At 39.5% G+C, this 26,662-nt stretch overlaps 2 protein-coding genes across 3 annotated transcripts; one reads left to right on the top strand and one right to left on the bottom strand.

The window, feature by feature from the left end:
- Positions 1–395: 395 nt before the first annotated feature.
- Positions 396–16,693, top strand: dok7b (docking protein 7b). Of its 2 annotated transcripts, none has more exons than XM_077524219.1 (12): positions 396–1,006; positions 1,128–1,173; positions 1,698–1,765; positions 1,846–1,996; positions 4,967–5,167; positions 8,671–8,790; positions 9,183–9,293; positions 10,688–11,397; positions 13,618–13,692; positions 13,810–13,840; positions 13,913–14,038; positions 15,442–16,693. In XM_077524219.1, exons 1-12 carry the CDS (start codon positions 953–955, stop codon positions 15,498–15,500), a joined length of 1,752 nt encoding a protein of 583 aa, XP_077380345.1. In that variant the 5' UTR covers positions 396–952; the 3' UTR covers positions 15,501–16,693. The 2 variants fall into 2 exon arrangements, with proteins under 2 accessions (XP_077380345.1, XP_077380344.1); XM_077524218.1 differs by having other exon boundaries at positions 9,180–9,293.
- On the bottom strand, positions 14,655–25,707 carry lrpap1 (low density lipoprotein receptor-related protein associated protein 1). Its single transcript, XM_077524220.1, has 8 exons — positions 25,409–25,707; positions 24,928–25,072; positions 22,512–22,642; positions 21,654–21,774; positions 18,987–19,142; positions 18,688–18,770; positions 17,813–17,989; positions 14,655–17,096 (listed from the first exon to the last, which is right to left on the bottom strand). Exons 1-8 carry the CDS (start codon positions 25,571–25,573, stop codon positions 17,028–17,030), a joined length of 1,047 nt encoding a protein of 348 aa, XP_077380346.1. The 5' UTR covers positions 25,574–25,707; the 3' UTR covers positions 14,655–17,027.
- Positions 25,708–26,662: the final 955 nt, after the last annotated feature.

Raw genomic sequence — 26,662 nt, 5'->3', positions numbered from 1 at the left:
TTAGCTTTTTAGCTTCTAGGTCATGCCACGTCTGTCTGACAAACTTCTTTCTTTTTTCTCAATTTCAACCATTCCTTCGTTTTAAATTAACTTAATATTGTACATATCAATATTATTTCCCAATATCACCCCACAACAGTGCATTCCCAGTGAAATGTGAATTGGTGCTGTTATAGTGAAGCATCTTTTAAACTGTTAATAATAAAAAATAATAATAATGAAGCCTTTTTAAACTGTTAATAATAAAAAATAATAATAACAATATTAATAGTAAAAACAAACAAACAAACAAACAAAAAACATTTTAAACTGTGTTGAATTCTATTTTATTTTTGGAAACTGATCTTTTATTTTGACAACAGGATGTCGTACTCCATGCTAGCGGATGTAGTTCTCCGTGCCAGCGCCCCTTCGCGCAGTCTACCGTAAATCTTAGAAAAGGGCGAACAGAAAAAGAAAAGGCGTAACCCGGAGCGTATCCTCGTCTAGACGGCTTTCCACACGACAGCTCCCGGAGCGTACAGTCGGCCCGAGGCGGAGCGTGTCCAGTCGGCTTTCCCACACGACAGCTCCCGGAGCGTAGAGTCGGCCCGGAGCGGAGCGTGTCGAGGCGGCTTTCCCGCACCGTAGAGGCGGCTTCCTGGAAGTGGCTTTTCCCGACGCGAATGTCTGTCGAATATCGAATATCCAACCTAAAACTAACTTTGTAGTGATTAGAACATAATTCACCCATGGAACGTTGGGACGAAGGGGGAGTTTGTTGGGATGAAAGGATGAAAGGATAAAAGAACAAAATGTTGGTAGGTCTGTGAGCCTCGCGCAGAGTGAGTTGTTGTTGCTGTTAAACGATGAGAAGCTGATATCAATAAACCGCCGGTCTTTTGCTCCGGACTTAAACACTCTGCCTCCGACTCCCGTCACTGCTCGCTACAACTTCACCGCAGTTTAGAAGATGACGGATACAGTTGTCGCGGAGGGACAAGTCAAGTTTAGAGATGGGAAAAAGGTGAATTTCTCCACTTTTTATTTGGTTATCAACTTTAACAATGTTTCTAAAGCCTGTGTGGTCTTTTAGGATATGTTTTTTGTTTTTTTAAATATTGTTTTATTTGTCTCCTCAATCACAGTGGAAAACTCGCTGGGTCGTCGTTCGGAAGCCTTCTCCGGTCGCAGGTATTTTCATTTTCTTCTTTTAAACTTGCACTTATTCACTTCATTTTACACTTTAAGCAGTCTCATTTGCATATTCTCTTGTAACCATAAACCGTCATATGGGCATGCGCAGTGTGCTGCTTCCCAGAAGCTCAATTTTGCTCGTCAACACGTAAACGTCGCGCAAACATCACCGCTTGGGTCAATTTCATGTTGTTTTTAAACTTAATTACTTGGAAAGTCTACAATGTGAACATCAGATGATAAATTGGCATACAGTGAAACAGTTCATGGGCTGTGAGTTTGGAAGAAATCCTTGTATCAAGAACTAACTGTGTGCACGTGTGTTTGCGGGTATTCAGTGATTGTCATTCTCAGCTGTGCCAGTGGATCAGCTCATTGTTTTAGGGTTTGCTATGGCAGCTGTCGCATGGACAGACACACACCGCAAATGACGTGAAACTACTCAGTGTGATGTTATTAAGCACAAAGCGACTGCCAATGTGTAAAGCTCTTGTCACGCTGTGTGCGCGTGCGTCCTGCAGACTGCCTGTTTGTACTGGCCTACAGAGACAAGAAGAAAACCAAGGAGCGTCTTGGTGTGACACTTGAGGTACACAGCTTTTTTTTTTTTTTTTATATATATAATTAGGTCCATGTTAAATAGATTGTCAATACTGCTGCTTTTCTCAGGGCATCTATGGTGTGGAACCTGGGCCAGGTTATGATGGCGTCAGCTACACTCTGTCCATCCTCTGCCTGACGCACACACTGGTGCTGGGCTTCCACAGTCGAGAAGCTCTCCTGGCCTGGGACGCCCGCGTGCGCTACAGCCTGGGAGAAGGTCAGTGGCGGGCTCACTCTTCTGCTGATAAAACTCTAGCCTGGAATTAATCAATTTTTTTTGAGAGTTTCATTCATGTTGAAGACTGTCCTTCAAAATGGAGAGTTCTTGAGAGAAAAGCATTGTTCTATATAGTACGAATCAATTTGTGCTAAATTCACTGTTCACAAAAAGTTGGGGATATTCAGATTTCAGGTGGTTGAACCTTCTTTTTAACCTACTTGAATCATTTATTACTTTTTGTTCTCCAACAAGGAGCTTTATGGCAAACTTGGCAACAGGTTGTACATTTCCAAGTATATCAACTTTTACGCCGGAATTCATTTCTGTGACTTTTCCAGTCTTTCTGTTGCAACTGGCTGATGACATTTTGTGACACTGAGCTCAGTCAGTGGCCTCGTCCCTCTGAGAACATCCTGTTTTGAAGCATCGCATTGGCGAGTTGACTGTTGATCTGGATGTTTTGGTCTCGTGATGTCAAAATGTGGGGAAAAAATAAGGAAGAGGGCTGTTTATATTAGTTCTGTCAAAGTTAAAGCGTTAACTAATTAATTAATCACAAAAATATCGCATTCCTCATGTATCAATGCAGATTAGTCACACAATTTTTTGATGATCCTTTAGCAGTTTAGCTGACAGTGGATGGTTATGTTAAAGGTAGCACAGGTTGAGCGATAAACATAATTACATGAATTAAAGTAAAGCATTTAATAAATGTTTGTGTATGACATTCAGAATATTGTTTGTCAAAATATTGGGATCATATTTTTCCATAATTTAAATTTATGCCAATAATTAACTGATTAGAACAAGGGGAGGATGAGCGTGCGCAGTGGATCAAAAAATGTTGAAGACGTCCTTATAACATTAAATGTCGAAAGAATTAACACATAACAGGTGTCTTCAAATTTGGCGGGCAAAAAAATGTTGATAAAAAGCCTTTTTAATTAAGCAATTAATAAACATTCTAAGATGTGATTAATCTGATATAAAAAATAATAATGGTTCGACAGCTCTAGTTTAAATACAAATTCCAGTTGAAACAAGAATTGTACTGGTACATTCATAGATCAAACATGTCAAAAATGAATTAAACTTTTGAAAGATAAAGTTGACCTACAAATGTTGTGCATTTTTGATTCATTCTGAAATTTCACCCAAAGTCCAAATTATTGAGATGGGGAACTGCCAATGTGGAGTAAATTTTTGTGTGTTCAAACGTATTTGCAAGTATAAATTGCAAGTATGTACTTGCAAATACGTTTATTAATCATATTTGCAAATACCTAAAGGCCAAATGCTAAAAACTGTTTTGTTTTGTTTCCCATAATGCCACAAGGTATTGAGTTGCACATGTGGCATTATGGGAGAAATGCAGAATGGAAATCATGCACTGCATGCTTAATAAAAAAAATAAAATAAAAAATCATTAAAATTACGAAAACATATTTACTTAACGTATTTTCCGCACTATAATGCGCACCTAAAAGCCTTCCATGTTTTCAAAAGCTGACCATGCGCCTTATAATCCAGTGCGCCTTATATATGGATCAATATTGAGCCGCAACAGGTCTCGCTGTCAAGACGCTATCGATGACCCTGCACGATCGGTGCCACGCATGCGCAGAAGATCCCGCCATCTTGGATCGCTAGCTAATACTGATACTTTACCTCAGGGAAAATAATAAAACAGCTGCTTATTCATTTTGGGAGTGAATGGAGTTGTCGGAAATGTGGTTTGTAATCTATTAATAAAGTTTGACTGACCTATCTGACTGTTTTGTTGACATTCCCTTTCGCGCAGCACCATCTAATGGATGCATAACGTAACCCCAGCCTCTACTGTAGCACCTTATATATGGAAAAAGTTTTAATATATGTCATTCATTGAAGGTGCGCCTTATAATGCGGTGCGCTTGATAGTGCGGAAAATACGGTACGTACTTTACTTTTTTTTTTTTTTTTTTACTTGCACATGCGCAAATCTAGTGATATTCTGGGGGGAAAATGAATGTATGTTGGAATGTACTTGCAAATAAATTTAAACGTATTTACAAGTGCATTTAAACGTATTTACAAATATATTGCGCGTTCCAGCGTACTTGGCACTCAAAAACGTTTACTCCACATTGGCAGTTCCACGCTTCAGTAAATATAGCAAACAATCTGTCCAAACTCGGTCCTTGAGGGCCGGAGTCCTGCAGATTTGGGATGTTTCTTTTCTCCAACGCACCTGAAGCTCATCTGTAAGCTCTGCATAAGCCTGATAGCGATCCTGTTCATTGGAACAGGTGCGTTGGAGCAGGGAAACGTCCAAAACCCGCAGGACTCGGGCCCTAGAGGACCAAGTTTGCCCACACTGGTGTAAGTCTTCAAATATATCGGATGGCTTTCTGAAAATGGCTTGTGGTGACCATATTTTTGTTCCTGTGTGACATTCCAGTTGTAGGGATCTTGCCTATTTTTAAATATTTTCGGGGTATTTGATTAGTTGATATTCTGTAATTGTATTCATGTTTTAAGTTGTGCTCAAGCCAGTACAAATGTGTAATGTGGTTCGAATATAAACTCAATTTGGCAGATATAAGCAATCTGTTGCTTTGATTTCTTGGACAATGAGTTTCTACTTTCACCAAGATATCACATTTTGAAAATAAGCCTGTTGTGAATTTGAATGAGATGCTTTGTCATCTTTTAGAAACAGCATTTGCAGTGAAATAAGGTTTGAAAACCCTTCTCTCAGTTGAAATCATGAAAGAAGTTATTTACGCTTATCAACATGAGGCCCGGAACACATTACGGATGAATTACCGAAAGTTACTTTCATTCAAATTCTCCTGTATTATTCATAGACCACCGAATGGATCGCATCTGGACTGTTCTGGTAATCCTGTTGCGATTGATGAAATTGGCTGAATGAGAATATTCACAGGCACAATTCTGTCTTCCGCACTTGTTTTGGCCGTGCAGTCCACAGATTTGGCGTCAACGTGGAGCCCGGCACCAAATTGGAGATTGGCCCCGCCTCTCTGCACCTGTGCAACAACCTGTTGGCCCTCACCAGGGGCCTCCCTCCTGTCATCGTTGGCCACTGGAAGCTGTCCGCTTTACGTCGATATGGCGCCGTGCCCAATGGCTTCGTGTTTGAGGGCGGGACTCGCTGTGGATTCTGTGAGTAAGACTTGATGTACTCGATGTTACAGTGGAACACAATCATCTCTGGGGGGATGTTCCCCCCATATGATGGTGACAGTCTCAGCTTGGAATGGAAAAGGATGATTATTCAACTTCCATTTTTTGTTTTGGAACTTCCTGCTGGGTACTAAATCAAATAGCTGTAATGAATAGAGCCACTTTCTACAATATTAAGTAACTAATCCATGTCAGACTGCATTACTTCACACACACAAAAAATGCTTTGTGTGTACAGTATGTGCGCGTAGACTCGTGGCTCCTACCCGACCAGCCATGAGGTCCACAGGCTCTTGTTTCCGTGCTCCGATGACCAACTGCTATTAATACTCGACATCCTTGTCGGGCTTGTTCAGCCAATTACATTCTTCCTGGTGTCGCGACAGACTTTTCTTGTCTTCTTATTGGCCTTGGAGATATATTACCCAGCAATCTCAGCAATAGTCGAGACAAGCCATCTGAGTGTTGTTTTAAAAAAATAAATAAGAGTAAGTGAATCACAGAGAAAACACATGATATTCCTGTAGCAAACACAGACAGACCATTGAAGTGTACTGGTGTTCCATGAAGTTTTTTTTTTTTATTCTGTAAACAAACAAACAAAGAAATGACAATTCTTAAAATTGTCAAATACACCAACACAATTTTTAGTGACTCATACATATGAAAAAGCATTTCTGCAGGTTTATTTGTTCCCTCCAGGCGGCCATTAGTTTGATTTCGTTTCACCGAGCTAAGAAACGTCAACATTTCAACACTCATTTCAGTAAATCATCTCAAGGCAGGAATCCGTTTAGCTCTCCTGCAGGTCCAAATGGATCAGGAGTTCTGAGGCTTAGTAATAACTTCATCAACACATAAATAACACCAAAAGAAATGATCATTTGCAGGGTCAGCCTCTTTAAATTTCTATTCTGTTCTTGATGTTTTAAGTAAGAAATCATTGTGCGTGTCTCTCGGTCATTTTATTTTTTTACCGTGCGCACTCTGGTGCACTTTCACAGTCAGCGCTCAGATGCCAACGAATTGTAGAATTGACAAACCAAAGTGGCATGACAAACTTTGCGACACGCATTCACATCCAACTGTGCGCAGTCGTGCTGCGCAAAGCACTTTTTACCGGGTAGTAAAGGAAAAAATAACGATTTTGGGGTCTTGATAAATGTGACGACCGACTTCTTGCAGACTGAAAGCGTGCACGCCAACATTTGGTAGGCGAGCTGTGAGCAGGGCCCTCTAATCGATGTTTGGAGCGGAGCCCACGTTTGGCCCAACAGGTCCACATGTGTTCATGTTGCCTCTGTAATGAACCAACACACACACATAGACAGACTCACAAATACGTCCACAGGCAGCAATAAATGATCCTCTGCGGAGTTTGGAAAGCTGTCAAATGTGTGATAGGTGAAAGTAATTCAAAGCCCAGCGTGCTATGGCAGCAATTTTTCCATTTCCTTCAGTACACACACACACACACACACACACTAGTAGCTTTATGGAGTACAGTGGACTCCCGCTATAGCCGAAGAGCAAAAATCCCCGTTTAATTGATGCCCACAGGAATGCATTGGAGGAGAATTTAACCCAAAAAATGTTTTGAAATAAAACGCTGGTAAAGATTCAATATGTTTTCCATGCAAATCTGGGAGGGGAAAAAACAAAACGTATAAATATATACAGTATTGAAGGGAGAGAAAAAAAATCCATGGATATGCAAATCTGCAGGTGCCTAACCCTGAGTATGTAGGGTAGGGAACACTATATTTACATATTTAATTAGAAGTTGGGCAATTATATCTTACAGTCAAGGGTGGACTGGGGAGAAAAAGGCGCACTTCATGTGTTCAATTGTAATACATATCGCTGGTGTCAGGTCAAAACCTCGTACCCCCGAAATCGTCACTATTCAGGAGACCCCAAAAGCGACGTTTGTTCAACCATCTCAAATCAACTTTATAAAGTGCCTTAAAAACAGGCATTCAGTTATTCTTAAAAAAAAAAAAAAAAAAAAAAAACACCCACACGTGGACTGACCAATAGTATAGATTTTTGAAGGAATATGAAATTGTGACTTATGAGGTTTTGACATATAAATATTGAACTGTGAAGGTAATGAAACGAACCATGAATTTTACATTTTTGTACAATTGCACCACTAATACTGTACTGTAGGGTGCAACAATACGTAAAATTCATGGTTCAATTCAGTACAGCGCCGCAGTTCAATATTTTTCCGATTAATTTATTTAATTGCAAAACTTTCATGCATTTAAACAAATAACTTAATACCTCAACTACTCCCATAAAAAAAAGACCAAATGGAAAGAAACAAGGTTACAAAAAGAATGCATTCATTAAAAATATTAGAAAAGCTAACCCAAGCAAGTGTTCCTCGTTTATAGAAAGCAAAAACAAATTTCCACAAATGTAACATTATTATTATTATTATTATTATTATTTGTGTCTCATGGCTCAGACGGGCCGGCCCACTGTTGTTCACAAAACTTTCCTGAAATTGCATAAACTTTTTTTTGTTGTTTTTAACCTGTATATATCTTACCTTTCGTCCAACCTTGATTTTTACATTGTATTTATATTGCATTTGTTCCAAAAATCAAAATTACAACTGAATGTGCTTACAGGACCACAATTAGGGCTGCTCGATTATGAAGAAAATATTAATTATGATTAATTTGGTAATAATTGCAATCACAATTAGGACAATCATTTGTAACACAAGAAAATGTTTAAACGTAAAAAAAAAAAAAAATAAGACATTTCTTTGAAACACTATAATTATGCAAGTTCCTTCCGGACCATTTAAAAAAAAAAAAAAAATTATTTTGAAATAAAAGGTGCAAATATATATTTAAACAACTCAATTAGTATGAGTATTCTTTTATTTTTATTTACAATTATGATGATTGTGGATTGTAATAATAGTAATTGTAATTTAATTTTGATTAATTGCACAGCCCTAATCACAATCAGTGTTTACCGTTTATTTATACAAATGTGGGAATATAAATGGTTAAAACGGACAAAAGTGACTAATAGGCAAACATAAATAATAGGATAGGACGAGACATAAATCCCACGAGATGAGATTGAGTTCACAAGAATGAGACGACATTTTTGAAAAATTTGTAATATAAAAGACTGGCTAATATTTTACCAGTTATCAAAATGTTTTCTTTTTACTGAGCAGCAAGAAAATGAACGCTCTATAGTGCAAATGTAAACTCATTTTGTGACACTCATTTTTCAAACGTTGCTGCAACAGATAAAAGTTCATTTTCTGTGTTCACATTTTTAATGACCTTGTTCAGATATTAGTTCATATTAATAAAAAAAAAAAATGAACTAAGGTCATCGTTCCATAAATTTGTTTTCATTGTTCGATATAATGTAAAGCTATGGAAGCTATATTGCATCCATTTGTCTTTCTAACTTTTGCTTGCTATTTTTCATGTATGCTGCAGGGGCAGGCGTTTTCTTCTTGTCCTGCTCAGATGGGGAGCAGATCAGTTTTCTGTTTGACTGCATTGTGAGGGGCATCAACCCCAGCAGGGTGCCACCTGGCCTGCGACCTTCCCTGCCAGGTGAACACGCACGCACGCACGCATGCTTTGCTTTTTCCCTACCGCAGCTTGAGTAAAAAATGTGACGGCCGCCTTCTGTGGGGCCGGACGACATTCACCGCTGTTAAAATTAGCCTAGCCTAGCCATGCTGGAGGGATGTCAGTTGACACCTCACAAAGAAACTTGGCATGGGCACGTTAAAGGATTACTTGTTAAAGGCCTGAGGGGCACACACGGGGGTTGGGTTGTTGTCACCTAAAGTATGTGCACACAACATCACACGCTGCAATGTGCGCACACTAACACGTGCACACGCTCACCTCCTCCTCATCATTCTGCAGACATGAAACTTGAGGATACATTTCTCTGCCGAGTTTTACCGATAGGCTTTTCTGTTTTGATGCTAAAGCAGAGAAGCTCAATGCTGATCCGGTGTCAGTTGAAGAACGGATCAACCAGGAAGCGTCCGAGCTGGAGAAAAGACTCAGCATGCTGTCCACTTGCAGTCTTGCGAGCAGCACAGGTGAATCGCAAACTTTTGGGGGTCCAGGGAACCCCTTACATTGGAGAAATAAACCTAACACCAATTAGACATAGCATCATAAAGTATGTGGTTCTAAATGCCATGGGAAGTAAATATGTATTTATTCATATTTGTGTGGGGGTTGAAAAGGTAATGTTATGACAATGAAGTCAGAATATTGAAGTCAAAGTTTAACCTTTAGTCTAGAAAATATCTTAACTTTGCACACAGTGCTGGGAAAAAATAATACTTTTGTTGTGTTAAAAAACAAACACCCTAACCTTTAATTCTGGAATAATACATTTTAAAAAATAGACTTAATGCAGGGATTTCAGATTTATGTGATGCTATGTCACAATTATATCAGCATTTAAGTGACCTAAAGCTGAGGTAGGAGTCATTTTATATTACGTTGGCCTATCAGTTTTTTTTTGTTTTTTGTTTTTTTTTGTTCTAGGACTAGGTATCGATTCTAATTTCCTCAATCGATTCAATTCACCAGAGTTCGATTCGATTTAGATTTTTTTTCCCCCGATTCGATTCACTTCAATTCAATCTGATATTTAATTATTGCACATCAATTCTTCTTAAATATCAAGGACATGATTTAAAAACTCCAGGAACATTAAATTCAAATTAAATTTTGCATAGGCATTAACTGGTTAAAAGATGTATTTATTTATGAAAGAACACGTGTTGTACCGTAATCACTTAAGGAACACACAAACATTGACATCAGCAAGGATGAGATGAAAATATTTTTATAATCCTAATTCAATAATTGTAAATATAAACTAAAACTATTCTGAATTGTCTTAAAGTGCAATAGGTCAGGTCTTTCATAAATGTAAGAAAATACTTTTCAATTCATGTGAACAGTAAATTTCAAGAAAACAGATGAAAAAAAATGTGGTCTTTAAAATGTTTTCTTATTGATTTATGTGAAGAGAGATATGAAAATAATCCATGTTTTTATGAATCAATATGAGGTTCAAAAAGGAACATCGGCTTGATATTTTTATTTTTTATTTTTTTAAACCCAGCCCTAGATAGAACTTTTTTTCTTTTATTATTTTTATAAGGATAGAAGATAATTTTTTACTAATCATTTTGTGGGCCTCCAAACCACCGCTTGCAGACCTCCAGAGGGCCCTAGACCCCGGTTTGAGGACCATTTGGTCTCTAGATGTCCTCTGTGGTAGGGAATCAAGTTCTTGTATGTCTTCATTACAGAGCCATATTAATAATAATCATCATAATAATGTGTGTATTGACTGCGAGCCACAAGTCATCCCTGCTTGATTGTTCTGTTCTGGATGAACGCTTTCATGCTTTCTGTCCACGTTAATGAGCAAAGTGTTAACGAGTCACCTACCGTGACTTTCCTCCCTCAGCCTTCACTTCCAGCTGCAGCATGTCTGTTGCCGGGGACGACCGCAGCAGCATCTCCAGCTCCTCCTCCAGCCAATCGGACACCAGCTACGGGAGCCGACGTCCTTTCTGGGCCGAGCCGTTGGCCAAGTTGCACCTCCCCGGCGAGACGGCGTCCGTCTCGTCGTCCACGCTGAAGGCCATGACCTCCTCGGACGACCGCCTCTACTGCGCCCCGTCTTCGGCGCAGCTCCATCCTCGCGGTCTCCATGACAGCGGGCGCCAGAGCTCCTTGGACAGCGGCATTGGGATCGCCACCGGGAGCTCAGGCAGCTTCTCCTCCTGCACGGGGAGCGTGGACATGATCGCTCAGGGTTCAGGGGAGGAATTTGGCTCCCTGGTCAGTCTACCTGCTCCTCCCCCGCCTTCTCCTTCCCAAGCCACGCCTCGCCAGGAGCCGTGCATCTCTCAGAGGCTCGGTGATGAGTGCCTGCTCGCGCCGTACTATGATACGCCCAGAAGTCTGATCCAGAACAGGGCCCAGAGGGGCCCCTCAGCAGTCCAGGAAGACCCCTCTGAAACGGGCAAGGATCGGCTTGCGAGTCAGGACCAAGGACGGACAGACGGCCTTCCGGGAGCTGAACCGCAGCGCCAAGCTTTGATACCGTGGTCGCCCCCTATGGACATGGAGAACAAGTGCATCCCGCAGCAACAGTACTATGCAGTAGACAAGGTCAGTGATTCACAAATTTTTAAATGAGAAAAAAAATTCTACCATTAACTCATTTGCTCTCAAAAATGTATATATATATATAAAAAAAAAAGTTCTATTTAGATATTGCCATGGTCCCAAAAATGTATTTATTAGTGCTGTCAAACGATTAAAATATTTTAACTAATTAATCCCGATTAATAACAGAAAATCAATCACAATTTTCTTCTTCTGCTTCTACTTTTTTCTTCAAAGCTTGTAACAGATATTTACTTGAGTAAAGTCAAATTAGCAACATATCACAATATGTGACTGAAAAAGCCCATAAAAAGGAAAATGTCTAATTATGCATTTATTCAATGCCAAAACTTTGTACAATGTACAAAGTTCTGCATAGTGCTTCGCTGCCTCTGAGCCTTTTAACTGTAAGCTTTGTAAAGTGAGACAAAATAAAGTGCATAAACATTTATAACATAACACTGCACAACTGGACACAATATATCGATATCTACCGTAGTGTATCGGTAATTTATTGCAACAGAGAGCGCAACAATATATTGCGAAATCAATTTTTTTTTCTCCCACCCCTAGTAAATATGGCTAAGAATTGTTGCAAAAAAAACTAAATGTAGACTGTATTTGATATTCTCACTTGCTTAAAACCAGGAAAATTGATGTGTGCATTGGAGTTCCTTGCTGCATCGTTTAAAGTGGAAGTCAACCTTAAACATTTCTTGACAATTATGTTAGATGTGACCTCACTAGTCTGAGGAATATGAGATGTGATGCGAAATCCAGCCATTTTTATCCATCTCAGGGGGCGGCCATTTTGCCACTTGCTATTGACTGAAGATGACATCACAGTTGCTCACCTGTTTGCTGAAGCTGCACTGTGATTGGTTGTTACCTGATACCTGAACAACATGTCAGCTTCAGTCTACAGCAAGTGGCAAAATGGCTGCCCCCTGAGAGGGATAAAAACAGCTGGATTTTGCTTAATAACTCATATTCCACAAATATAATATTAATCAGAATACTGTATTTAGACTAGTGGGTCTGCATAGAATATATTAACACAAATTTGGGGGTTGGCCTCCCCTTTTTTCCTCTTTTCCCCTACATCTGTCAGCCAATCAGTGATGGCTCGGCCTGCATTTTAGAAGCACCTCAGGAGGAGTTTGTGAAAAGTGGTTCCATTGTAACCACACCAAAGAGTGTAATTGAAAAGCGACCACTCATGGCTTAAGTCTGCTCTCTTTAACTCTGTCCCCAAAACATTTAACCCTGATTACAAATTGTATGGCCTCAGGGGCATTTGTGTTAGGAGGTTCCACGGCCGCTTTTCTGTAGAAGAAAAAATAATAATATGGTGTGGGTTTCTGTCAGTTTCTGCCATTGCCTGGAGCTTGTTTTCCTTTTGATATATTTGTCTGATAACTCAAAGGCTCTCAGAAAGGACCTGTGACCTTGTGTTTAATTAATCCTCTGATGGCTTCTGAGTTCATCTCTCTTGTCAGGAGCACGTCGTCATCATCAGAGCGGCTTGTGATTTCTAACAGCTCGTTTGTGTGTGCGTGCACTGCATTTCCAGCAATACAGTTGTGCGTGCGCTCGTCGACTTTCTGAGTAGTTATGAAACTAGCAGAAACATTGTGAGACGGTGATGATTAGGGGTGTGAATTGCCTCGTACCTGACGATTCGATTCGTATCACGATTCACAGGTCACGATTCGATTCGATACCGATTAATCCCGATACGAATTTATAAGTCGATTGTTGCGATTTTTTTTCATTCAAATTTAGAAAATACTAATCAGTAAGCTTGTAGAGTGTAAGATTTATATGAAAATGTATTATTTATTTATCTGAAATTTCAGTCTTATAGAGGTTGTAATCTGTTTCATGTTTAAACAGCATTAAAATAAAATATTAAGGCTTAATGTTCCGTTCATATAACATTCTTCCATGCTTAAGGTGTGAATCCTAAAAAAAAAAAAAAAAAAAATCGATTTTGCCTATTATTGAATCGATTCGAGAATCGCGCGATGTAGTATCGCGATATATCGCCGAATCGATTTTTTTTTTAACACCCCTAGTGATGATGATGACTGAATGACAAATGTCTTGACACGTTCTTAGCTGAATTCTGAAGTGTCATCAGCTCAGTGTGCTGAAAATGAAAACAGTTTGTTTCTGTTTAATGTCCCTTGTGCCGCCATCAACTCTCGTCTCTTTGCACAGTGCTGTTACGGTTTTGATAACTACATCACGCCAGAGCAGTGGTGCGCAGCAAAGAGAAGAAGTTTCCTGATGCAGGTAAGATTAGATTGATTAGCCGAAGTAAGGATTGTTTTTGAAATATTGTAGAGAAAAAAAAAAGTGCTAAGGGGCCATTCCACCAATAACTGAATTATTCATACACTTCCGTTCTAGGTTGGCAACTCGCCGTCAGCTGATTCACCAGGTGTGTTGCGTTCAACAGTATATTCTTGGCATTGTCAAACGGTGTCATAAACTTGGACGTGTCCACATGCAGAGCAGCTGTGCGCGCGAGAGGATCATCATCATCAGGATGATCTGATTAGGATGCTGTCCCCTGTGCCACGCTCCAACCCGCTGCAGCCGATCGCACTGGGCACAGCCAGGCCACAGTCAGCCTCTGGTAAGTTTTATTGCACGTTTTAATTTCCCCCCCACACACACACAAAAAGAAAAAAAAAAGTGAAAGTATGTTAGCATGCCGTCAAAGTCAACTACCTGACACTTGCCATAGTTACCATGAAAAAGTATCTTAAGTCACTTTACTCATTGCTTGGTTTTTAAAAGTAACTTAGTTCATAAGTTACTTATATAATTGTATTCAGCAGATGCCAAACCCTACTTAGCATAAAAATGACACCGTCTTTAAATAGTGACATTTGAGAATAGTTTACTTTTATTAAAAATAAAATATAAAACTTTTTGACTTAAGTGTTATTTTTATATATACACAAAAAAAAGTATTTTCTGGATTTCACTCGATATAAATGGGCTACTTGTTTGCTACAGTCTCTTGACTTCATATAAATATTTATTTTAATAATTCCTAAAATAAAGTCATTTATATTTAACTATTAATGCTGTGATGGCAAAACTCAACATTTAATGCACAAAGTACATTGTTTATAACTAATTATTACATTTGGGGACCTCCTGCAATCTCACAGACTGTTGAATGCATGCTGCACGGTTTTGTTGTCATGTTATTGACGTTCGATGAAAACTCTCTTGACAGCAAAGAGTGTGCAACAAATCTTTTTATTTTTATTTTTTTATTTTTTTATTTTTTTTTAAGCAGACACAAACTAAATCTAATCTAAATCTGTTCTCCAGTATGGCATAGACGTGATGACTTTCAGTTTTCACCCCTTCAGACCCATAGATGGTTGCAGTGGACATGACATATTTGCATGTCTAAACCAATAAAACGCAGCATTTGGATAATGTCAACACTTGTGGTTCATGATTGGATCTAACATAAATCACAATTGCAAGTTGATTGCATGATGTTCATGTTAAAAATGTTGCTTATAAGTTTACAACACGTTACAGCTATATTATCAGGGCGTCCACTGTAACAAAAAGAAACAAAAAATTCCATGTTGTTGGAAAAGAAAAGTCAAAATCAAAATAAATAAATAAATGCCCAGCAGTAAAAAAAAATGCAGGTCTGAAGGGGCTACATATGCATCTTCACCAGTGCTGTTTACATAAATCAAGTATTATATAAAAAAAAAAAAAAAAACTCAGTGAAAACATTGCATCTGTTGTCATGTACTCATTTATGAGGGCCGCCATTTTTACGTCTTTTCATTCACAAGAGTAAATTTGCGACAATGTGAAATATTCTCCAGTTTGGACACAGTAAAGTGCCTGCTTTATTTCCGAAGACAAAATTATACAGTTAGTAAATATTGAATATCAAGCTACATACTTAATGACAGTACAAAAGCTACATAATAAAACTATTAAGAGAATGGAAAGGAAAAAACCTGCAATTCTTCTGTTTGCTCTCCCACTATCCAGAAGAGGGCTCCGTTGTCAGACACAGCCAGCAAAACAACGGCGCCATGGAAACAGACTGAGCGAGTGGGTGCGGAGCACGCACTGGCCAGGGAGGGCCGACTGACTCAGATGGACAACAGGCGGCGAGGGCCACCGCGCTGACTTTGTTACCGCCCGAGTGGACGCCGTTCAGCGATTGTTCACAAATAAGCTCAACATCTCCATACAAGATCCAGTTTTGTTGCTGCTGATGAATCCATTCCACATACAACATGAATATCTAGTAAATGCCTGGGAAGTCTGTTGTATATTTTATGGACAGTAATACCCTGCATATTTGTGGATGTTTTCAATTTACATGGCCTTTAAAATGATTTATGGTTGACTTTTTAATGTAAGCAATGACTTGCGTTTTCTTGCTTTTAGTAGCAGGGCTTCATCTCTATCCCAATCCAAATAGTGGGGGATTACGCTGTTTGGTGAGAGTTCATTCATTTGTGGTGTGATTGTTTTCTATGCAGAAGATTTTTATTTTTTATTTTGGCTGCATGGCAGTTAAATATGAAATATCACCCTTTTCATTTTTTTTTCCCTTCCCCCCCCCCCCAACTTGGGTGCCGAGTGAAGCACTATTTGTGTGCACATCCATCTAGCGCTGATGCTTAAAGCCTCATCCCCAGTTGACATGATATAAAATCTTTTATCACGAGCGGTCACACTTTATATGCTCACATGACAAACTGGGGCCCTCCTCTCATACATTTGACTGTTTGGAGGCCCAGCGCGCTTGGCAATCATTCCACATCAGAGCTTAAAGCAGCTTCAGAGTTATTTCTCAGCTGTGCAGTGGAAGAATCCAGCGAGACCGGAGAGAGTGATCAGTTAGCCCGTGCCATTATTCATCACGCTAATCGATGCTTATGCTTGTGGTCCGGGCGAGGGCACAAAGTGACGAATGGTAAAGCTCTGCGTGTGTGATCCAATTTGCCACCCCCTGCTTGGTGTCCTCAAGACAAATAGGTTAATATTTGACGCCAATTTACTTTTATGGGACTTGCGTGTGTGTGAGGAGGACGCTTATGATGCTGAGTCACAAAAAGTTGCTATTTTCTCAGCGGTTGTCCGCTCGTTTCACCGCAGGGACTGATTTCCCTGATAATGCTTGTAAATAGCCAAGGGTTTTATTTATGCCAAGTAAATATGAATATGTAACTATATTTTCCAAATATTACTGTGTATGTTACGTTTTATTAAATATTATGGAATGGTGAAATGTTTTTTCCTCTTCACTCCGTCACACCTTTTTTTTTTAAGTATATGTAATTTGTTTCTTACATGTTACTGAACACGTGAGCAATGTTTCAACTTTATCGTACAACAACAAATCTAATTTATTACAAAAAAATGTGTTGGCTGTAAGGAAATCTTTTTCACATAATATACAAAAAAAAAAATCTGTGATTTGTAAACTTAAATCAACAAAGCTAAGGTGTGTGTGGGGGGGACTGATTCTTTGACAGTGGCTCAACTGAGTTCATATGAGATGGGAAGCAGAACTTTCAGTTGAATTGATTGCTCCTTCACAGGCGCTGTTGCAAGCGAGGGGGTCACAGCTCATTGTGAGCCAGACCCTGACCAGAGATCTTGTTGTGCAAGTCCTGCATGTGTTTCTTCATCTGGCAGAAAAAAAACCCAAAACTTTATTGGTTTAGAATTCTTAATTTACTCTATCAAGCCTGAGCCATGAAATATGAGAGAAAAATTTGTAAATAGAGTACTTATGAGGTATATGCCACGGAAGAGGCGGACGTGATTTTGCACATCAGTTTATTTCCGGTCCGGGTTGTGAAAGCGCAACCCAGGGGCACAAAGTCGGAAGCACAAGTATTTTTGACGCAGCCCGCACGTCGCAAACCGAACCGGAAACAAACTGTTGTGAAAAAAAACGGTCCCGCCTCTTCCGTGGCATATACCCCATTGGTTCTTTTGGAGAAAAAAAAAAAATATTGAAAATCAACTTCCACGTGACTTGAATTGTGTCATATTTGTTACAACCGGTCACAATGCTTTAAAATTGTACATTTATAACATTTAAAAATATAATAAACGATACATATCAAACATATTAGTATTTCCATAAATCAGAAAAGGTGTCTCCCCTTTCTCGATTGGGGCGATCTTGCAAGATAGCTGGAAAAGCCATCAGCTGGGTGATTACTGCCCTCTAATGGATTATTCGTGCAATGCATGTGTCAGATCATATACGTCAGTGTTTAATGGGGGGGATTATACTCATGAAATAGAGGACTCAAAATGTCTTGTATTTATATATGATACGTTTGGCTTTATAGGGTTAACCCCAGAATGATGTTGAGTGAATGCACTTGAATACCTTGTAGCCCATCTCCCTGGTCTTCTCAGCCAGGTTGTTGTACTTCTCCTGGTTCCTCTTGATGTGCTGTTTGTCTCCTAAAGCCTCCACGTGTTGCAGCTTCTGGTGGGAAAGCTCCAGCTGCTCCTGATAGTGGCTGTGCTTCTCCACCTTGGTCTCAAAGTGATGTAGCTCCTCCTAAATGGACAGTCGGTGCTTTTAGTTAAATCCCTAAAGCTGACGTGCTCCTCTAGAAGGGACTTTTGGGTAGGGATGCCAAAATCATTTTGTCATAGGCCACATCATCATTATGGTTTTCATAAATATATCGCTCTGAAGTCACCCTAAAACATATAATTCGTGCAAATTGCTTATGCCAAATGAAAGATGACGACTTTAGCTAATCCAGGAAGACTTCAGTGAGCATTAAGGCCACAAGCGCATTTGACTTTTTTGTGATCCCATGAAGTGCACCAGAAATAGCAAAGAAGAAAAATCCGATGCAAACTATAGAGCAGTAATTGGCCGTGACGTGGAAAAGCCGTGGCTGTTCCAGCCGCGAACTATGATACTGTATTGCTGATAATAAACACCAGAGCTACGTTTAATCTCTTATGACAAGCAAACAATTTTCCATAAGGGCATGCTTGCGGCCTGTCCTGCTGGTGCTTGCATGCACATCAGCCACAAGGCTGTCTTAAACAATTAAGACTTCAAATGTGACTTTAACCTTACCTGTAGAGGTTGTGAGCGAAGGTTTTATGACAAAAAGGCTAAAAAAATCATCTTCAATTGGCCCATATGAAAAATATTCAAGTAATCTGGAGGTTGCACTGTTAGATGTGTTGGAAACAAATAGATGAGAGTCAGCATGTCAGAGGAGTCGTAAAGCCGACCTTGAGCGAATCCAGCTCATCGTTGCTGAGGTTGGCCCTCTTGGCAGCCTCCCACAGTTCGATCACACGGGGCTCCCGGAATTCTACACAGCAAAATTGACACACATGAAAAGCGCTTTGAGCTGCCACGCTGAATACAAAAGCTGACGGAGATGCAACAGCGAGAGCTTGCGGAGAAGCAAAAGACTAACAGTGACTCAGCGAGAAGAAATCTGCCGACGGGCTCGTTGAGACGTGAACATAATGAAATGGGATTTCTTCTATTGATATGCAGAGTGCGCGTGGGTGTTCCCCCTCACCGCTGTCCTCGATGAAGCCCTCGTGGCTGAGCTTACGGAGGCGTGCAAAGCCTTGGTTGAGGTCTCTCATCTTCTCTTTGAGTTCCGTGTGCTTCTGCTGCACCTGCTGCTCTTTGCCGTCGCCCTCCAGGGGGGAGATGACATTTTTGTGGATCTCTGGGAATCGCAGGGGTACAGGTCGGGAGTCAGGGAAGCACATGTTGTGGCTTATTAAATGATGATGTGAAGAGAAAGAAGGAGGGTGATGAAAGCAATGATGAGGGCAAGCGTCTCAAAAGAATTTGCTGTTGCTATGAGAGATCAAGGTTATTAACATTTAACAACTTGGCTTCTTTATGTAGCATTTTTCTGAGTAAAAGGCACAAAGGAGTCAACATAATTACACTGCATTATGGGTACTGGTAAACATTCTGGTATTGAGATTATGTCATGTTTTACACCACGTCAATCTACCGCCATAAAAAACATAGTTAAGTGTTTTTGATCAATATTCTTAATACCAACTAATCCTATAAAGCCCGAAAAATGACACGTCCTGTTCACCCAGATGGACAATAGGGAGGCGCGAATCTCATCTTTGACAACCATTTTTAGCCATGACTGAAAAATGTCAAGACCATCAATCATTTGGACAGATGACAACACAGGACAAGTTCCATTTGAGCTCTACCACCACTGGAGGAGCGCATGCTGTTCCCCCCCCCCCCCCCCCCCCCCCCCCCTACCTCTCCCTCTCGGAGACTTCACACATTACACCATCTTATGACATACTAATTTGCATCCGTTTTATTTCAAATAAATGCTCATAAAAAATAATAAATGGACATGCCTCTTTGCCTCACGACGCTGGAGGAGCTCAGCTACCTTCAGTATGTTTCACAACATTTTTGATCAATCCATCTGGAAATCCAATAAATATGAAGGGAAGTGAAAGCAGGGAGGAAATGAAGCAAGACAGACAGTGATCGAGCTGGAGCCAGAGGTGGAGGCGGCCCGGCAGATGATGGGAGACTCCCTCCCAGGCAGCCTGTGATTGGCTGAACATTTAAGTGCATCAGACAAGCAGAAAAGTACCGGCGGCAAGTTCAAGAGATATGCTGCAGTGGCGGCCTCCGACAGAAAGCTTCTGTCACAAAACAGGTGGGAAGTGTCAGTCTCGGCCGGCGCTAAACACAATGCCATGTGTCAACTGGCTTGTGGCTCGTAGCCTGATGTGATGGTGGGCGGCCACGGCACAAGTGTGAAACGCAAGGCCTGCGTCGAGGTCCGGCACGACACATCATTTTGCTCTATGTGTCAAGCTTGCCTCAATTCTTCCTTTGCTTCAGTCAAGTGTGCATGTCTTAGTGACAAAGGCAATTTGATACACACGATGGAGGATGTGATTTGGTGACTTTGGTGATGAAAATGCTCGACCCATCTTATGCTGTGCACTTGCACATTTCAGTGACGTTATAAATCCCCATTTACGTGTCAATTGGATTAAGCGTGGGTGGTTTACTCATGCCTGCAGAGTGTGGTGAAGACAACCAATTGACCCATGCTAAATCTAACTCTCATATAAATTGTCTCGTGTGATAGACCGATGTTTTTTTTTTTTTCCCAGGGCCAATATGGATTATTATTAGTCAAGGAGGCCGATAAATATTTCAAGCTGATATTCAATTTGCATTAGAGAAAAATATTAGTGTTAAAAAAAAAACTTTTTTGTATTTACAAAGTCAGCAGCCTTTTGCCAGCTGTCTTTTTACGCCACCTGTTGCATCCGTGTGCCAATAATGAACATATAAAGAATAGACAACATTGTTTAAAAAATTATAACAAAAATTGTAGGGAAATTCCAAGGGTTATCAACATGTGTCGATATATCAAAAACTAAGCAAGCAAATAGCTCCCAAAAGTTTTCTACTGTAAATAATGTTTTACAAAATGACAACATAATTTCTTAATTTATAAATAAATAAATCGAATTAAATTAAAAAGTGTTGAGAGTTCCCAAGGTTAGCATCATCTTTTATAAAGTGGAAATTGAAATAAATACATTAATGAAATTTTATCTGTATCTCACTGAGCGACAAATGCATGCAAATGTAGCTTATTTGGGGTTTTCATCAGGGTTTGTAAAAGTTTCAAAAGATCTTCGCAGACAGTGGAAAAATGTCTGAATATGTTCAAAAATTTTTTGCGACAAGTTCGCTACGTTCACAAGCACTAACCAGTGAGATGCCAGCTTTATCGACCTTCTATCTATCTATCTTAAATATGGACAAAATATGAGAATAAAAGATCCAACCTTCAACAACAAAGGGTTTGGGGGGAACAAAAAAAACATACGTTGATTTTTTTCTTTTCTTTCTTAATGCCGTGTGCATTTTTTTTTCCGCAAAAATCAAATCACTTAAAATTTTAATATTATTGAGGTCCCACATTTGTCCTGCATGTAATTCCAAATCTGCACCCCCAAAAATTCCAAACACAAAGAAAAAAAAAGTCTGCAAAGAAGTGAATTTGCAGGGGGTATTTGAGGGTTCACTGTCGTAGAAAAAACATGTTTAGAATTAATTAGAATAAAAACGTTCTGTGGTTAGGACAAATGCTTAGTGGATGCTGACATTCAGAGAAGTGTACTCCACGTGCTTGTGAGGACGAAAAAGGTTTAAAGCTCACCCTCGGTCCTGCTCACAGTATCCATGAGGATGTTGTACTCGTGGATCTTGTCTTTGTGGTGCTGGAACTCTCTCTTCAGGTTCAGCAGCTCGTCTTCAGTGAACTTCCCGGAGCTTTTTGCCTGTTCACAACACAAATGGAACTGATGGTAGAGCACCAAGACATGTCATCTGTATGTGACATGCAGCGAGCATGAACCAGTGGAATTAATGAGCATCTTATCAAAAGTTCCAACGTATGCCAACAAAAGAAGCGCAAGTGTCAACAGCCCAGCTCAAAGTAAACAGGATTTTCCAGAGGTTTGGTTTATTTTGTGAGACATTCCAAGCTCATTGTAGCCACACAGTACTGAGAAACATTTACTTCTTTGTGCAAGATATTACATATAAGCTAATGTTTATTCTAGCAAACAGCAACTTGTCCAATACTCAAACATGACTTTTCTCCTCTGTTTCAACAAAACCGGTACAAGAAGACGCTGTTCGCTGACTGTTGCTTCTGTTCGAGACTTTGTAGAGATGGGAAGATGAAGCTTCACGAAGCACTTAAAATATCTTTTTACTTCTCTAGATGGTGCTCTTGGTTGAGAGGCGCAGTTCAATACAATACAATAGTTTTTTTTTTCATTTCATAAGCACAGGTGCTGCTGGGCTTGGTGAGAACAAACATTTGAAACAACAATATAAAAATAGTCAGTGGAGGCAACGCCTGAGACATTTCATTTTGTGGTGAGACTGCCTGTACTATAACGATGTGTGAAAATATGAGACTAACTGATGCCAGCCTTGACCCAATCCAGATGGTGTTCACACTGCCTGCATATTTCTAACAAGAGTGCACACACACAAAGACACACACCTTGTTCCATAGTTTATCCAACTTGGGATCTTCAAATATGTCGCCATCTTTAATGTCGTGATCCTTCAGAGAGTTGCTCTCCAAAGGTCTTGTGTCTCTTTTGCCATCCATCCCGTACTTGGCCAGGATCACTACCAAACATTGAGGAAAAGCAAAACACATCAGTTGCTGAATGGGAGAATTTTTAACCAATAAATAAAAAGAGTAGTATGTTGTGATTAACTAGAAAAAATGGTGTATGGCGTTGGTCTTGTCTGCAGCTATTACAGCTTTCACTGTTCTGTGAAAAAGACTTGGTACAATGTTGGAGTGGGCCTCCCAATCGGTTTTAGCTCATCTCAATCATTTCAGAGTGAAAGTTTTTCCATACCAAAGTCATCCTGAGAAGGGCCTTCTCTAAACTGTCCGAACGAAGTTAATTGAATAGGAATATCCAAAATGTCAAGGTAACTTGGTTAGAACTTAGAGGAAAAAAAAAAGATTCAGGGAGACCCATGCAGATTAAAGAGATTAATTGCCAGACTTTCCTCAATTAGACATATAATGATCATGTGATTGTTATCATATTGCTGCTTACAAACCCAAAGTGTTTGAATATCTATTAAGAAATGCAAACATATACTGATAGTAAAAAGGTCAGAATGAAGTTCTCTTTCAATCTCCAAATTGTCAGGATGCCCATATCAAATAAAGATTCATATTTAGCCATGAAGCTAATTCAGGATGACTCAATGAATTACTTTTTAAGAGGGACTTTTAAGAAAAATATGACTCACAGTTGGCAAAAAAAAAAAAAAAAAAAGTGCCGTCATCTTAATATGAAGTATTTAGAAACAACGACAATGTTGGACTTGGCTCTGTCCGCATCGTGCTGCTCCAGTAAACTGCTACTGCAGCAGCTGATTCAGCACCACTTCACATGGTGCTGAACACCATTTGCATTACTCATTAACCACACACACATACACAATGCCTGCACCTGTCAAAATCATGGTCCAAAAACTCACAATGATCCACTCATTTATGTTATAACCTTTTATGGATACATGTGACTAGTAAAACAAGCGTACATAGATGTGATGAAGGTCACTTGTGGTCCTGCTCTTCAACGTTGATATTTAACTAAGGCAAGAGCCACAATGACCTGATGCAGTGCAAAGCGGAAATGAAGGAAAGTCCAGATGGCCTCTCTGGTCCACTGATGCAGGTGTTCATGAATTATTCACTTCATATAATGTCATATCATAAACTTCTGACACTTATCTCAAGTATTAATGAACAACAGTGTGTGAGAGAGAAAAAGTTCAAAATAACAGCTTTAAAAATGAACATTTCTATAACGTCACCCACAAAAAGTTTGGCATTCAGGTGAAACTTTATGATGACCTTTCCAAGTGAACTTAACTTCTATATTCTTTTGAATGCACATGTCCAAGTGTTCTTTTTGCACAACTTGTTCTCTAATATGGCGCTGAAAGGCAAAAAGCACAACAGGTGTGTGATCCATATATTGACTTAATGAAATATCCAAAGACGTCTGTTTTATGCCTTTCTATGACTCCCTAGTCATCTCTGTATCGTTGTTGCAAATCTGCTGATGACACGGAGACTCGAAGCTCAGTGGCCACATCCTTCCGAGAACAACATCCTGTTTGATGCCTTACAATTGCCAGGTACTGTTGATCAATTGTTAGGAGCCATCTTTGTCTCATGATGTCAAAATGTGAACAGCATGAGGAAAAGGACTGTTTAATAAATACCAATTCTATTTGAAGCAAATTTATTTGTATACAGGGTACAAAAGTAACGATGGCCTGGGGCCAGTATGGCAATGTCAGGCCAACATGTGTCTTGCAGACAATCTTTTTTTTACATATATAAAATCAGAAAATGAAATCAACATATTCTTGCTTTCTTTAGCTTTACCCACTTAAATGGATTGATCATATTTGACAGTAGAAAGTGCACTCTTTCGACATTCAAATTGAATTGGGTCTTTCATCTGTTGGACTATGATATGTTTTTGTTTTTGTCAGAAAAGCTTAAGATGCAAATTGCTTCGAATGCCACTCACTGAGTGGAGATTTTTGGTGCGAGACCAAGTTCTAAGAATATATTGTGACCTAGACAGCAAGTATGCCTCGAAGTTCTGACGTTTACGGTTCAAATCTTGGCTCACGCCCTCCTGTGCGTAGTTGGCATGTTCTTCGGTGGGTTTCCGACAATCTTCATACATGGGTTAATTGAATACTCTAAATTAAGTGTGAATTTTACTGTTAATAGTAAATATCCCTTGTTTAAATGGCAATAGCCACTTCCCAAAGTAGTGTATGCTGAGAAAGACTCTAGTTAACCAGGAGGCCAAGTGAGGTCCAACATTATAAATTTAAAAAAATGGACAAAGAGAAAGCCTCACCATTGAAGTTACGGCGGATTTGGGCCTCTTTCTCTCCATTTTCATCCAGCCCCTCAACCTTCCATTTCTTCCATTGCAGCTCAGCCTTCTCCTGTATTTTCAGGTCACTGTGCAACTCAGCTTGCTTCACAGGGGACAACTGCATCTGTCAAAACACATTCGACTGAGTGTTAGAATATCTGTTCCGCTGATCAATACTGAATATCTCATTCATATACTCACTTAAATTATTCTCTTAAAAACAAACAAACACATATATCCATTGTACTGGGTTGATTTTCTTGCTGTTTATTCAGACTGTTCGTGTTTTTATTAAAAGCTGCTGACCTGCTAAATCTACATTTTACAAGCATAATTTTGGACACGTCAAGTACTACATGTTGGAACGTTCCATCAAATTGGTCAGATGTCGCAAATGCATCTCCTCGTGATTCCGAACACATCCCTATGCCTTGGCTTATATTGAATTAATCATACATACCCGCAAGGCCTTGTTCCACACCTGGTTCAACTTCGATATCCTAAATTCGACCGTCTGGTCATCACCGCCGTCAGCTTTGCTAGGCTCGTTCAACTCCCGAGAGTATTTCCCGGCCATTACACATACACCGAGAGAAAAAATAACTAATGAATGCAATTCTTTCATTTTAAATACGTAACACAACGGGTTTGGAAAACACAACTAAACAAACCAAACAAAAGCACAGACTAGTCAAAACACTCGTCTACACTATTATTGTGCCCGAGTACCGTTGGACACGTGATCAAAAGGACAGTCAGTTCCGCGTTAGTTGCATTCTGGGTTTAGTAGTTTATTTACTAGGAAACTGCTATCGACAGAACTGCGAACACAGCCCTTTTAAACTACAAGTCCTAAAATGCATCGAAGCTTCGTTGCTAAGCAACGGAGACTGCTAGGCTGAGAGCAAATCGAAAGCCTCCACGCATCTCGCAGACAGGAGGCAGAATATAAACATCCATCCAGCTGAAACGTTTATCCTCTTGAGTCTTTTTTTTTTTTTTTTTTTACATCAAAATGTTGATTTACAATTACAGTTTTTGAAAGAATTAACTCAACATTGATTGGTAGAAATATGAGAGTAGAATTAATAATTAATTGCTAATAATACATCACACTATATATTGCATCCTTGTTTAAATGAAGTGATGTAAAACGTGAGTAAATGACCTTTTTTGTTGTTGGTATTTTGGTAACTCTAAAACTAGCCAATGAATTCAGTGACGTGTGGTGAAGTTCATGAGTGGTGAGGCACTAGTCTTCTGGAGTCAAATAAAAATATATAAAGTCTGCCTTTAAGAACTGCCACCTGGAAGTGAACGGTTAAATGCTGTCTTTGGAATGCAATCTCTTGCTTTCTGACATGCCTACAAAATCCTTGTAAGCATGAAGGAGAACACAGAGTATAACCAAACATCGGTCTGCATTTACCCACAGTTCTTACTAGCAGTTTTGATTATTGTATTTTAGAATATGAAAACATGACCACATTTCTTTGTATCAAGCTACAATAATAATAAATATATTATCAAATTTATATATGGAAAATGAGTATTACCATCTATGCAAAGGCAGAATGTTTGCTACAGTGCCTCCTGTATTTGATTTTATTAGATTGTACGTAATGTGACCACTCTAGTGAGAATATATTTCCAGGCAATGTGATTTAAATAAAGCCATGATTAGATTGTCATGTACAGGAAAGTAATCAAGGAA

The sequence above is a fragment of the Festucalex cinctus genome, chromosome 6 (assembly GCF_051991245.1).
Source record: "Festucalex cinctus isolate MCC-2025b chromosome 6, RoL_Fcin_1.0, whole genome shotgun sequence".
Classification (NCBI taxonomy): domain Eukaryota; kingdom Metazoa; phylum Chordata; class Actinopteri; order Syngnathiformes; family Syngnathidae; genus Festucalex; species Festucalex cinctus.
This window is presented reverse-complemented; position numbering and strand designations above follow the sequence as displayed.